General features: G+C 34.7%; 1 protein-coding gene across 2 annotated transcripts in view; it reads left to right on the top strand.

The window, feature by feature from the left end:
- Positions 1-5,067, top strand: part of cntn1b (contactin 1b) — a 107,512-nt gene extending 102,445 nt beyond the window's left edge. For both annotated transcript variants that reach the window (XM_088922559.1, XM_088922561.1), the window contains exon 23: positions 2,751-5,067. In XM_088922559.1, the coding sequence (XP_088778685.1) occupies positions 2,751-2,827 (77 nt within the window). In that variant the 3' untranslated portion in view covers positions 2,828-5,067. The remainder of the gene's footprint in view (positions 1-2,750) is intronic.
- The last annotated feature ends 9,759 nt before the right edge of the window (positions 5,068-14,826 follow it).

Below are 14,826 nucleotides of genomic sequence, written 5' to 3'. Positions count from 1 at the left end.
GTACATTTTGTGTATATATAATAGTGACAAAATCTAGTCCAGCTGTATTTTCTGTATAGTACAGCATACAGAAAAAAGATGAATACAGAAATCTCCATTATATGTATACTGTATGTGCAGCATATTTCCATTTCATATAATATGCACTGTGTTTAATAAATTATATCAATATTTTTTTCTGAAAAAGATGATTGCAAATGTTTATTATCATGGTTCATAAATGTTTGAAGAGTAGTCCTTTATATTTGTCAGTATAACTACATCCTGCATATATACTGTACTATAGGTCTATGAGTGTACTGTATATATTCAAAATAATTTCCTGTCATCTTAATATTCTTTATTTGATTTTGGTGGAGGACTTTTTCCATTCAAAGTGTTCCATTCATTTTTTTATTAACACTTTTTATTTTTTTACGGATTAAATGTAGAATGTGTATTTGGATGTTTTACTGTATTTTATCAGTAAATAGTATAATAATATCAGTTTAATAGTATTTTTATATCAGTAAGGGGGATTATTTAAACCCATATTTCTTTGGAAATATATCTGTATGTTATGCTTGTACTGTATAACCATAATAAGATGTTTTATTCTATTACAATTCTGGGTATGTCAGAATTTTGAAAAATATTTGGTGGTGTTTCTGAAGCCTTTTTTGTTATCCTTTTATATTTTTCTTTAATTAACAATGTATATGATAATGTATATGTTGTAGTATTGGTCATAATATGCATTTAATATTACCATAGTTTTAGTTTTTTAATTTTGCTTTAATTTTGCTTATATGATACATAATTGGATATTTAGGACAAATAACTTTATTTGAATACCTACTGTAAAATGTTGTGCTTAGATTGAGGTACCATAATGGTTTTGCTTTTAAATTCTTTACTTTTTTAATAACTATATACTGACTATCAAAAGAAAATAACTCTATGTCTGTACCATTTTATCATTTTAGAACAAAAACGTACAGTATATGGTTATTAATCAATTGTTTTTAGCTTCATGCCACAGGATTAATTGATCATTTGTGACACAGATTTACCTTTGTAGTGAGAGTGTTGATTGGGTACAGTTGATGTGAATTAACAAGGTGAAGATCAAGAAACAAAAAAGCAGAAAATAATCAATATCCCTTAGTTCACGGTCTTGGCACACAGTGCCCACACACAGTGGAGAGTGAAGAAGTGCAGGCAGACTCCTCTGGCCTGCCCATCTTTGAGCCACTCAATATCACAAGCACTGCAGACGCAGTGCCATCTGAAAAAGAGCCACTGTAAGTCCCTCACCAACAGCAGCGCATGAATACAAGTGTCACAGTTGTCGGAAGGGCAAGCCGTGGAATGACAAGGAGAGCAATAAAGACCCTATGTGTAGCGGTAAAGGGCGCAACATGGAGGTTAGCCCAGGCTCAGGTGGTCAGACGATGTCGGTATAGAAACCTATGCCCTCAGGCCACGGACAGGAACAACCTGGTGCTAGGCAGGTCTCAGGACATCCGAACCTCAATGCTGAGCATGGAGCAGAGCAAACACAGGAAGTAATTAGGCTACACAACATGACACACCAGAAAGACATGAATAATCACAGGGAACTAGGAACAGAACAGAAGTAGAGCGCCCTCTAGGTGTACTGGGCGTGACAACAAGTGGACAGGAAACCACAGGGGTCACTATGAGTGTAGAGAGCCTTGGCCGACTAATGCCTCCCCTCCCACAGGGGTGATCAGCCAATTGCATGCCACGTCTTGGAGAATCTCATTCTTATCTGGCTAGTGACATTCCCCAGCTCAAACCCCAATAGTAGAGTCAACCTGTGCTCAGATGATTTACTGTTTGAGTGAGCTTGTAGGCCCCTGATGAATGAAAACACAGGTTTTATATAGAGTACCCTGATGGACATTAGTGAATGTGACACAGTCGCAGAGAATGGTGCTCTTGTTTTGTACAGAAGATCAGTGGATCAGGAGTTTGAAGTGTGATGGTCTGGACAGGAGTGTCTAGTTGCTGTTTACAAGTTGCTGCTTGTGACTGAAGCCACCCAGACAGCAAAACTACTCCAGGAAACGCTTCTGCCCTTTCTGTGGCCTTATTCTGACATGAAAGTATGCCAGTAGGACACAGGATGTCGGCATGCTGCTTGTGTATCTGCAGTTTTCTTCTCAGTTGAGAATGTAGTAGCAATTGTATGATGGATGTCCTGCTTGCCAGACTTCAACGATTTGTTTGATATGTTGGGAGGACGTGTGGCATCTACAGCTCAGAGACCAAAGAATAGGAACATACTTGTCCAGGCTCTGCAAAAGAAATGGGACAGAATGTCACAGGACAGTATCTGCTTCCTGGTACAGAGCAGAGCTCAAATGTACAGGTTGCACTGCTTCCAAAAGTGGCCGGACACACTACACTACTGTATATCACTTTCACTGTAATACCCCAGATAATCATCCCTGTTGCTCATGTTAAGCACCATAATGAATTTACTCATGTCTGCAATGTACCTGTACCTCCTACAAAATAGATTAGCATATTTTCCAGATACCTTCAGGATTTTATTTGCAGTTACTGTATATATAGTATAATAGTTTTCTGTGATGTTCAGAAAAAACTTCAGACACCACATACAGTATTATTATATTAGAAGTTTTAATCCACTATACATTACATTATATAATGAATATATAATGAACTCCATACTCTGTGAGATATTGACCATGTGTTGTCTCTTGTTATTTGCCTTTCAGGTCGAGCAGCAGTTAGTGTGCAGTCTACCAGTTTGTTGGTCCTGATTGTGGTTGCCCTTTGTTGCCTGGAACTCTGAATGTAGCTCCTTCATTATTTTTCTTCACTTTAGTGAAGAGGACTCTGTAAGGTTCACACCTATGAGGACTTTGGCTCTTTCAAGAATCCCTGGTATCATCTTGAAGGCAATTCTAATATTCCTTGGAATATATAAATGGAAAAGACACTGAGAATTTAGAAAAAGACAAAGACATCCAAGAAATCCCTTATTCAGAACCTATAAATATCTTTGGAAGAGTATCAAAGGAATTCTTTTAACTTGTTCAATATGCCTTATATAAACACTTACACCAATCTTTTACAGTTGCATGACTTGTTCTAAAGGGGCAAGGTACCAATAATAGGATTACCACAGTTTAGGCTGTACTGGAAAATGATAAAAAGCTAAAAAAAAACTAGAGAATAAAAAATATATATGTTCATGTTGGGGTTATAGATCAGGCAAAAAATGGCCAATTTAGAAAAAAAAATTAGTGTAACTGGTAAGTGTAAGAGTAACTGAATTTGTCTTATGCGTCTGTAGTTTGCAAATATGATTGACAGCCTTTTGTCTATATTAAAAATTAAAGCACCCCTTTCCTGATATAGATACAGTCAAAACAAATATAAGGTTTTTCAGGCATATCCCTTTTTTTTAGTTAGCTACAATCGTGAAAATGTCAATTGATACAGCACAGTATACTATTGCATATAATAATACTGAACGTTTGCACATCTAGTTACCATAAAATGGTAACTTATTGTGCAGTCCATTACAAATTCAGTTTAGGGTATTTTTGAAAGCACATTAGCATTGAGGTGAAAATGTCTTTTTTTATTCAAAATTTATTTCCTAGAAATTAAAACATTAGAAAATGTAAAGAAGAGAAAGAAATAATTGTTATTGTGAATATGAAATACTCTGACAGAATGTCTGTTTTCATAATTATGATACCAAATCTAAAATATAATCTCAGACTATTTGAATGTTCAATACTATTTTTCAGTAACTGTAAAGATACACCAGTAAAGTGATAGTGTCTCTGTAGTTAGCATGTGAAAAGTTGGAAGCAACAAAACAAATGTCTGGCACTTGTATTTATTGATTTTTCATAACACTGAGTGAATGCTTTACTGAGTGGGGATTGAGAGCTGACATTATAAAACATGGTCAAGAGTACCTGATATTCAAACATTTCAAATCTATAACCATAAAAAACAAGCATACAAATAACAATGTATTTTAATTTACTTACCCAAATATAATATTTATAAATGTATTGTGATGACAATGTATTTAGGAATTATAATGCCCTGTGTAACATATTTACTGGAGTGAAAGTTAACAGAAAAGTATTAAACTTAAAGATGTTCTGAACATAAAAGGCTTTTGTTTTGACTGTATCATTGGGAATTCAGTGTTACATGCTGGTGCTCTGTAAAGAATGTTTTATTTTTTTTCTTAATATTCCAGTTTGAGTGTGATTATTGACAATATGCAGTGGTTCTGAATCAGTTGGATCAAGTATTAGTGTTATGTCTCATGCTTCATGAAATACTAGCTTTGAATGATGTTTTAGTACTACAACCTGGCTAGCTCAGTAGAGGTAGTTTTAAACTTGTAGAATTACCGCAAGAAAAAGAAACAAGCATAATGCAATTGACTGTGAGAAATCATTCTGCTTTGAAGAATTTGCTTGTTAGAGTAATACAGTATATGACTTTTATTATGAAGGATACAAGTGGTTTGAGATTTATGTTGGGGACCTTTCTTTGATATACAGTAAATCATTTTTAGGAATTGCCACTTGTTTAAGGAAATATATAATTTTTTTCCCCTGAAAGATTAATACTTAATTTGGATTAAGCTGTAAACATATCAATGCTATACACAATTACCTTGCGCTTCTGCATTGTGAGTTTCTGATATCAAATCACCAAAAAGTGCTTCTTTTTGTTTCCTACATAATCAAAATATCACCAGGACAACTTGCCAAATGCATGAATGCCTTTAACTGTAAAATCTATGATGTTCAGAGAAAATGGTACATTGTATTGTGCATGAAATGAAAATGGAAGGTAAAGTTTCATTTAAACTTGCATTAATATAGCAACACAATTCACATACTGATCAGGTAATTCCAATCTGCCTCTCTGGTATAATCATACACACATTTGAATGACACTCTCTATGTCAGAAATAATGTTGATAAGCCTAATCTGTGTATTATCTGCTTACATAAAGCCAGTCTTCTCAATTAAAGTTTAGACAAAATAAAATGATGCTTGGTGTATTTTCACACATCTACACATTACATATTTTTATAACAAAAGTCTGACATAATCATCTTTTAAAAAGAAAGGCATCTTATATCAAAGGCTAGCTTGATTGGATGTACTGTATAGCAGTTATTAAAATCACAGTTTAAAAGATAAACAGGAAGCACAGAATGTGATTGTCAGTCTGAGGAACTGGTGCCCGAGGTTAATTCCACACTGAAAAGAGAAAGGAAAACAAGAAAAGAGCAATGTTTCAGCTGTGGAACCTCCTATAGATGTGGGCAGACTTCATAGCCCAAATGTTGTTTTTTCTATCTTTTTTTAGTTTAAATTAACGTCTACTTGTTAATTTGTAACTTGCTCACTGTCTTAGTTCCCCACCCATAGCTCTTCAATATACAATAATGTTAGCAAGTCTCATGTTATGGTGTGACTTAGTAAAACAAAAGACTGAGATAAAGAGGGTTTTACCTGAAGGCATTGCATTGCCCTTGAAAACTACTTTTAGAAAAAGTGTTATAATAGAGTTGTTCCACCACATCCTTCAGTATTAACCTGCACTATTTGATTAAATAATGTTCGGCAGATCCCACCTAAGGTACTAAAGGATTGCAAAATATGCATCAAAAAGACATAACTGTACTCAGTAATTGGGAGAAGAAGAGGCATTACCCAAGCTGCTTTGAACTTTATTAGAAACTTTGAAACTTGCTCGATACAAATGCACTTCAGCAACCATGATTCCACAGTGCCAAAAAATTGCTAGGGTCCTCATCAAAAATATCTTAAAAAATAAAAACTTTGCCTTTTTAGAGAAAGGAAGACATAGCTGCTATTTTGCAGGGATTACACTTACAGTAAAACACGTTTAGCATCATTATTGCAAAGGCTGCCTGTTTCAAATAATAAGTTATGAATCATGCATTTTACATCTCTTCAAAGAGTTATCGATGAGCTAAAATATGAAAACATGAAATGGAATTAATCTGAAGTAAAATGAACATCTATTGCTAAAATCCATCAAATAACAACATACAGTATTTGTTTCCAGATAAAAAAAATATTGATGGCATGGATGAAATTGCCATAAATTTCTAAGAAAATCAACGTCTTCTCATATACAATAGGAGTTCAAACACATACACTTTAGCTTTGTCAGTAGGCTGCAAAGAAACAGGTAAAGGTTTATTCCATGCTGAAAGGAAAAGAAAAGAGACACAATGTTTTTGGCAGTGGAGTCTTCTTCGGGTGTGGTTTTTCTCATATTACAAGGTGGTAAGTTTAAATTCAGCTATGTTTCTAATTGAATCTTGTGGTTTCTAATTGAAACTATTTTTGTGAATTTTATAAATTACATAGCATTCATTACAATTACTGGGAATTTCACTAGGAAAAGGTTCAATTCACAAAGCAAACCAGACCTACTTTTCTCAGTAGAATTCTGGTTCTACAAGTCAGCCAGATGGTTATGTGATAAACATCTATATCCCACTCCTAGCGCACACATATTCCTATAGCCACCAGTACAAGACACAAGATTTCAATAACAAATATGGCAACAAAGCATGAAAAAAACTGAAGAAACTTAAACAACAATAACAGCAATATTTAACTTAGGTTAGGCAGTGTCTTATGGGTCTGAAATGGAAACCCATACTATAATACAGTCAGTTAAACAAACTGCTTGTTAATTGATTTTTGCAGTTTCAGTATATTTTAGATTGAAAATATACTGTATATATATTTTAAAAGTAGATCATGAAGAAATAAACAAGATAAGCAAATGGCCAAGAGGCAGAACCGGACATTTTTGGTGACAATGAAATAAGCAGAGAAAAGACTGACAACTTAGAACTGACAATCTGGAGAGCGGGGTACTGGCTTCAATGGCCCCTGCTATCTAGCACTAGCTGGGCACACGGCATCTGTTGATCTCATCTTATTCTTATTGTACTGTATATGGTTTCTGAGCTTCAAGTATAGATAGTATAAGAAATATTATTTTCAGAATAATGTACGCAAGTAATGTGCAATTTTGTGCCTGTAGTTGAGAATGCAGGTTATATAATGATTAATTCAATGGCATCTTGGGTACAAAACCCTAAATTAAGTGACCAGAAGCAATTATACCTTTTAAGATTAGAAAACCATCACAGCAGAGTTTTCGTTCAAGCACTTATAATTTCCTTCCCCCATGACCATGACACTACTATTCCTCCAACATTATTTTCCTTTCCTTATTGAATGGTTCTGTTGGTGATCCCTAACTGTCTTTTGCAAGTGAAAGATTTTTGTTCACAAAAATAATTTCTTACAGTTTCAAAAACAATTTCAAACTTAATCAATTGAGATCAGTCTCATCTCCAATCTGACCTTGTGATGATGTCATGTCGTGTTAAGGTGATTACATTGTCAGGGGACATAATCACTGTAGGTTATGTGAATTATTATCACTGGATTATGGGACTTATTGTTAACATTTATTTTGTGCATGTTATCGTGTATGGAGCTTTCCACCTTATAGAGCCTAAAATAAATACTGGGATAAATCCTTTGTTCAGAAGTATTTACTATAAGATGTAATATCTATTAAAATATAAACATCTTATTTTCATTGATGTACATTGATATTTAGATTGGAGTTTTCAAACCTAACAACCAATAATTAAAGTAGAATTTTCAGTGTTGAGAAAAGAAAACTTTTCTGAAAAGCTCTTAGAAGCAGAAATTCTAACCTCTGCAACACAGTCGGGTCCTTAAGAAATAATGGGTTCCAAGCTATTTTTATTATAGACCATTACCTAAACTTCTAAAATGAATAATAAAAGATTTAATCACATAACATTGAATTACAGCAATTTCAGGCAGTTTTTAAAATCATGACATTTTTTGCTAAGTTACATTTGTGCTTTGTTCAGGAGACTATACAGTATGTATTTGCACATACTGTATACTGGCCTACCAGAATATTAAGGGATCCCCCTATTGTCAGTCCTCTTCCAATTTAATTACAGGTGCATCTTTACAGATATCTGTGAGGATATGAGATCACTCAGCCAACAGTTGGTGCCGGTCTGCAAGAGAATTCTAGCAGAATTCTGTATGCACTGTCAAGAACACATATTGTGAAGTCACTTACAGTACATCGGCTTTGATAGTAATAGTATAGAGCACTGAGCAAACAGTTTGGTTTGCTATAGTCTTCATTAAACACACGAAGTGCTAGACCACTCCCATTTCAGTGCACAGTATAGGTAACTCATATAGGCTGTACCATTTCTAATATTTTGACACGGCAGTGTATGTACAGTATATCTATCCATTCTGGGTAACTGTGCATGGGACAATGGGCACACACAGACATGCAGGGCACACACAGACATGCATTCAGTCACGTACATTGGTGACAATTTACAGTACAAATGCCAATTAACTTTGACAGCATGGTTTTGGACTGTGGGAGAAAACTACAGCATCAGAGATAACCCATGTGGATACCTGAGAAACATTCAAACTCCACAGTGAAGGCACCCCATGCTGGTATAATAACCAGGACATGAGGTGAGGGGTAGAGAGCTACAGTAACTGTCACATCACTGTGTTGTATGTGAATATTTTAGATAATTTTTGCCAATGTTACCACCTGCCAGAGCGAGTGTTTCATCTGACGAATTATAAAATAATATTAATCAGATTCATTTTCCATTGTCAAGCCTTGATAGAAATATTTTACTTTCATTGTTCATTATATGAAAGCAAAACAGCAGGAAATTTATCTAAAATCTATGTATTGCTAAGATGAATACAGTACTGTATGTATTGCTAAGTAGAGATGTGATTGCACTTCTGCATGGATTAATAGAAGAATAAGTAAATATATTTCCAGTTACCTTATTATACACACAGATCCCATCATATTTCTGTATCATATTCCTTTGTTTACATGACTTCCTTAAAGTTACTCGTTAGTTGAAGGTAGACTTTTGTCTTGACAGTCAAGATCAGTAAAGTCTTGCTCCTGTAAAATCATGTGAATGTAAAGCAACAACTGCCAGACAACTTGATTCCTTCCAGACACTGCAGCATGTCACCAACATGAAAGCCTTCACAGGACTGTATCAACCATAGCAGTCAAAAGAGAAATGAAAACTGATCCTTACTGTATGAATCCTTTAAATCTGTCATGCTACATTAGAAACTGAGACACTGGGGAATCCTGCCATATCAAATGAATGGCAGCTTTTAAGAATTTCATTTTTTAAGTTCATCCTCAAGTATCAAATTACCTCTCTTTGTTGCTTTACTGAATTTCCCAGTAGACCACTTGTGCTGATCTCTTACTGCAAAAAAGCAATACAGTGCAACTGCAGTGGTCTTATTTCAAATTCCTTTATAAATAGCTGCAATCATTATGGAAAATAGTAAAAGTGGATTATCAAACATGTGCCTTCAGAATATTGAAAATGCCAACAATTTGAAATTGTAATGGATAAACAAATGAATCCAAATGATCATTTATTTTCCTGATGTCAGCATCTATTTCAAAAAGTTGTTATGAAATAACATTATAAATGTGACCATTTTTAATTAATGTAGTAGCTAGCTTGCTGAATGTGACTAATTTGTGCTTTTGAGAGGTAAAATAACAGGTTTTATAGATAACAGATGAGACTGGAAGCCATACTTTGTATTTATTTTCCTTTCTTCAAGCTTTCAAATATATTTAGTGAGGTAGTTCATGGCCAATACAGCATTACACAAAGACAGACATATAAATTATCTTGATCAAAATACTATTGATCAGAAATTACAATGATGAAAAGTTGATTTAGAAAACAGTTAATTTAATTGTTCTGAAAGGTGTCTAAAACTGCACACTTTTCCTTTCTTTTTCTCCCTTATTTCTCTAAAATCAATATAGCATATTTTCATGCAATGTTAGGAACATAGTTTTGTGTTTGTGATTCACCTAATGGGACAAAGATAGTGATGTACAGTATGTAAGCTTCCAGCCCTTGCATTAAGGCAGAAGGGCAATTCAGTAGCTGTAACTGTAACTGCAACTGAGCAGCCCTTTTAGAGACCTGCTCTGGTGACCCGTTTTGGGTCTTTACAAATTGTGACCTAGAACATCAAGACCCTAGACTGTCCACACCACATTTGGTCTACATGTGGCCCAAGAACTCCGCAGGTACAGTATAATACCAACATAAACAACCTGAGTATAATGTGGGGAACTTGAGGTTCAGTACATGAGAGTGACTATAATTTCTTCTGGAAGAAAACATAGAGGCATTATGTTGGATTCATAGAATAAAATTTGCAGTTGAGAAAGATATCATCAATTAACCTATCTCCCTATACTATACAAACTATAACAGCACCAAACTGTATTTAATTCCAGTGGAGATTGTGGAATAATTTGTAATCAAGGTGAAAAAATAAAATGTATATGAGAATATGATTGTTTGCTTTCTTTATAACGGAATATTTACAAAAAAACTGGACCCTACAAAAGAAATACACTAAGTTAGCAGCTATCACTATACTGAAAGGCTATAAAACAAATTCTTCTGTGAGGGAAATTTTATGACTCCATCGAGTTTCATGTGAAAAATAGATTGCATGGTTCTAATATTCAACTCAATAAGCAGAGAAAATAACTACAGTCTACACTTTTATAAATTGGCTGTGAAGTTAAAGATCTTGGGGAAACATGGTTGGGTTAAGATGTCTAGTAATGGTTGCCAAAAATCTGCCATGTTACATGTCTGAAGTCTGCAAGATATTGATTGATACAAGCATTTCACTAGTGTGATACTGTCCAAGAATGTTGAAGAAAACCCTGTGGTTGAAGATCTCAGACATGGTAACCCACCATGTCCTTCATGTGTTCCACGGAGTTCAATGAAACAGTACAGGGTGTGCACAATGGATTGCCTTCTTAACCCTGGCTAAGCAGGTCTGAAAACTGTTGTGTTGGAAAATCTGGTGTTATTACTATTGTACTATATCTCACCAGATTGTACAAATAGTGAGAGTCCGACTGCTTGCAAGAAGTCATCCACATAGCTGTGATCAGTAGTAAGTATACTTTTACTCACACCAATCACTCCTCTTTTGTCAAACCAGTCTCAACAGCACAGTTCTTTGCAAATCTTTCTCTCTGGAACTATTAAATCTGAATTCATCAGAGAAAATTACTTCCTTCTAACCTGATAGGCTAAGGATGCTCAGTTTCCTTTTATGTCTAAGGACATGTTCTCAACTTTAATTTATATAGTTATATACATATATATATATGGTACAGTAAGTTAAGTATAATTATGTATTCACACTGAAAGGGAGTGTGTTGCAACTCTGTCATCCTATTCACTGAATATTAGTTTTATTTTGTACATATCCCAGCACTATAAATAAATGTTACAGAGTGAGATTTCTGGCTGCCTTTTTCACCAGCGGAGGATCGATACCTCTGGTCGAGGTAGAGAGCAGACATGTAGTCACTGAATTGCTTTCTTTTAGTCAATAAGAAAAAATGAAAATTGTGAGAATCTACGTGAGAGTAGAGGGTTCTGCAAGAGAATGAAACAGACGTCCACAGCCTTTCAGCTGGTGGTTCTGAAGCGAACACAGGGAGATCACGTGAGAATGTAATATAGGGTTTCTAATGAAGACCCAGGTGGTACTGACGTTCTCACATTCTCACACGAAACTGGTTACAGACCGGGTAGCTAGAATGCCCTCTTGTGGTGTATAGTGAGAAATCCCTTCCCACTGTCACATAAAGCAGACTAAAACAAAACTTAATCTTTTCAGAGAATTATAACCAAGTTTTGTTTCACAAAACAAATGTTTCGGAAGTCAGTTTTTCAACAGCATTTTTCTCAGCGCTGCTCAATAACAGTTTCCTCTAGCTCAGATCTGTCCCAGCCTCTCCCTTCTGACTCATTGCCTGCAAAGAGAATTTAACCTTTGAGAATTTGTTTGTATTTGTTAGCTGCTATTTTACTGGTGTAGTCAAACGTTAATACTACTAAACTGAAATGCTCTCTTGGCCTATTTTGAATTTACAATTTTACAATTTATAATATTTTTGTTAGAAACGGCTTGACCCACTGAAGCCATTTATATCACAAACAACTAAACTTCTGAGCTGAGGTCTACCTCCGATTTCATAGGAAAAGTGATAGAGAAGATCCAAAGGGAAACATTTACGATTCCGTTATTCAATTCAATACATGTTCACATTTTAAATTTACAGAGTTTATTGACAGGAAACACCAGTTTGAGTTCTCTTAACACTACATGGAGTTTATAACGAATGTTCAGGAGGGATGACAACAACCAAGATCAATCAGACTCAGTTGTCAGTAATTTGCAATCGCTCCCGACGTCCTTTCCTCTCCCAAGACGCTATAAATACCTACTGCACGTGATCCCCGTCTCTCCCTCGCATACGTTTTTTGCATCCCACTTCCACCCCATCTCCACTTCTGCTGTTGCCCCTTGGTCACCCTGTATGGGCGTCCTGGCTTCCTTGTCCTATGGCCAGGAGGTCAGCCCTCAGCCAAGCAGGTTAAGCCAAATTTTCACTCCATAATCCTTTCATGATGCTTTAATCTTGGGTGTTGTCATTCATAGTGAAATACAATTTGCAGTGTCACCTGTTATAAGTAGATAAGGCATACTGGATAGGAAGATAATGGAGAAAATGACATGAAATGAGAATACTAACTGAAGACATACAGTTAGAGTAAGTAAGAAGTAAGAGGATTACCTGAAGTGAGAGTACTAGCTGAAGACATACAGTACATGACATACAGAAAACGCATTGGTATAGATGAACCAGGAAACAGAGGTCTTACCACAAGGTAATTTGGTTTTGGTTCTGATTATAAAATGAATGATACACTATCCTAACCTTTAAAAAATACATAAAATAAGAGTTTTCAATCATCACATTCAGTGATTCAAAAGTTTACTTTGTTTCTATCTCTTTGTTATCTTTTGCTGTAGAGATATGGAACTACATGATGGCCAACATTTGTCCAATCAACCACACAAAGAAGCACAGAAATAATGAAGATGGACCAAGTCACAGTGCTGGATCAATATCATACAGTATGTGCCAAGACTGTAATCAACATGCCAGGTACAGTACATACTGTAAATGCATATTTTTTGTAACTAAGTAAGATAAATACTTATATTACTTATATATTACTATATTACTGTAATATCAATACTTTGAATATACAGACCATATACTGTGGTTTAAAACATTGCATAAAATAAATGGATAAATGACATGTTAGATCTTCTGACAGACATATGGCAATAAATGAAACACCTCAATGAAAAACTAAAAAAATAAAGTGTCAAAAAGCAATTGGTGACATTGGTAGAAATTAAGAGTATCTGAATTATTATTGTAATTCATCATATAAGCTCTTATTATTTAAATTTTACAGTAGTGAAAGTTGCTTTTTGGTGTTATTGAAGTTTGATTACAACTTGTGCTGAAGGAAACATACAGTATATGCTTTGGACACTGTTTAACTTTACAAATGTTCAACAAATACAAATATTAACCTCAGATAAGTACTTTGCATAATTCTAAGCCTCAAAACATACTCATAATTAATTTTCAAACTATGTTTTAATCCAATCTTTACCCTGTTACACCAGCCTTGTACAGTTTTAATTCCCCTTAAGAATAAAGGTTCATATCTTTTAGTAATGCATCTGTTAAGCCAATTAGTGGTTGATTATTGATTATCCTCTTAGAACGTTAGGGAATTTATGTGTGTTATTAAAATATAATTTTTGTATTTAAATTTTAGAAACAAAAAAGAGAACCTCTTACTGTACTGTATATCACTTTGTGAATAACTAATGAACAAAGAAAATTATCTTTTTTGAGTATTTCGATTTACCAGATTTTCACTGAGATGTATAATATGACCTCTGTTGGTGAGAAACACAAACTGCACACACAAGTTTTCTTGGTACACTTTGGTGCATTAAAGTTATTTCTGCTTAAAATTGAAAAGTAATGTGCAGACAGAGTAATGGTAAGGGATGCAAAACACTGTACACTTGTGTACTGTACAAACTTCAGTCTTTGTCCAACTGCCAAATGCCCAGGTAATGTATCTGTCACGATACATTTTTTTAAAGTAGAGAAGCCCTTTTGTGCAATGGAGTTGATTTTAATTGACAAGTATTTGTTTTACCATGGGAACAACAGAGTGTCTTGGACAAATGTGAGGGTTCTGCTGCTGGTAATTTCGTAGAAAAATTCAGAACATAGCATATTAGCTAGATGAGCCACAGCTTGTGTGGGTATCCCACAAGCAATTTTGTTCCAGCTTTTATTGTTGTGGTACACACTGCTTCCTGTTTGTACCCTGGAATATACAAGTATTCTAATTTTTTATGAACATTAAGATGAATGAATTACGATGTTTATGCTTCTAGCCATAATTTGATTAAGGGGGAGACTTAATTTACCAAATGTTCCCCTGCTGTTAGCAAATGTTTTTTATTATATTCAAGAATGGGTATTCTTGAATATACAGTATATTTTGCTGGTCTGAGAAAAGAGCTGATCTATTTTTCTTTGTATAGTATGCATTAAAATGAGCCTATACTGAATATGTTACCAAAAATGTAGTAGCTGGATTTAAGTAGCTGAAACAGAATTTTGCTCTGGTTTATTTATACAAGTTAGTTAAACCCTTTACTCATTGGTGT

The sequence above is a fragment of the Atractosteus spatula genome, chromosome 8 (assembly GCF_055471065.1).
Source record: "Atractosteus spatula isolate fAtrSpa1 chromosome 8, fAtrSpa1.hap1, whole genome shotgun sequence".
NCBI classification, from domain to species: Eukaryota; Metazoa; Chordata; class Actinopteri; order Semionotiformes; family Lepisosteidae; genus Atractosteus; species Atractosteus spatula.
The sequence above is the reverse complement of the archived record's forward strand: the minus strand, read 5'-3'. Positions and strand labels throughout refer to the sequence as shown.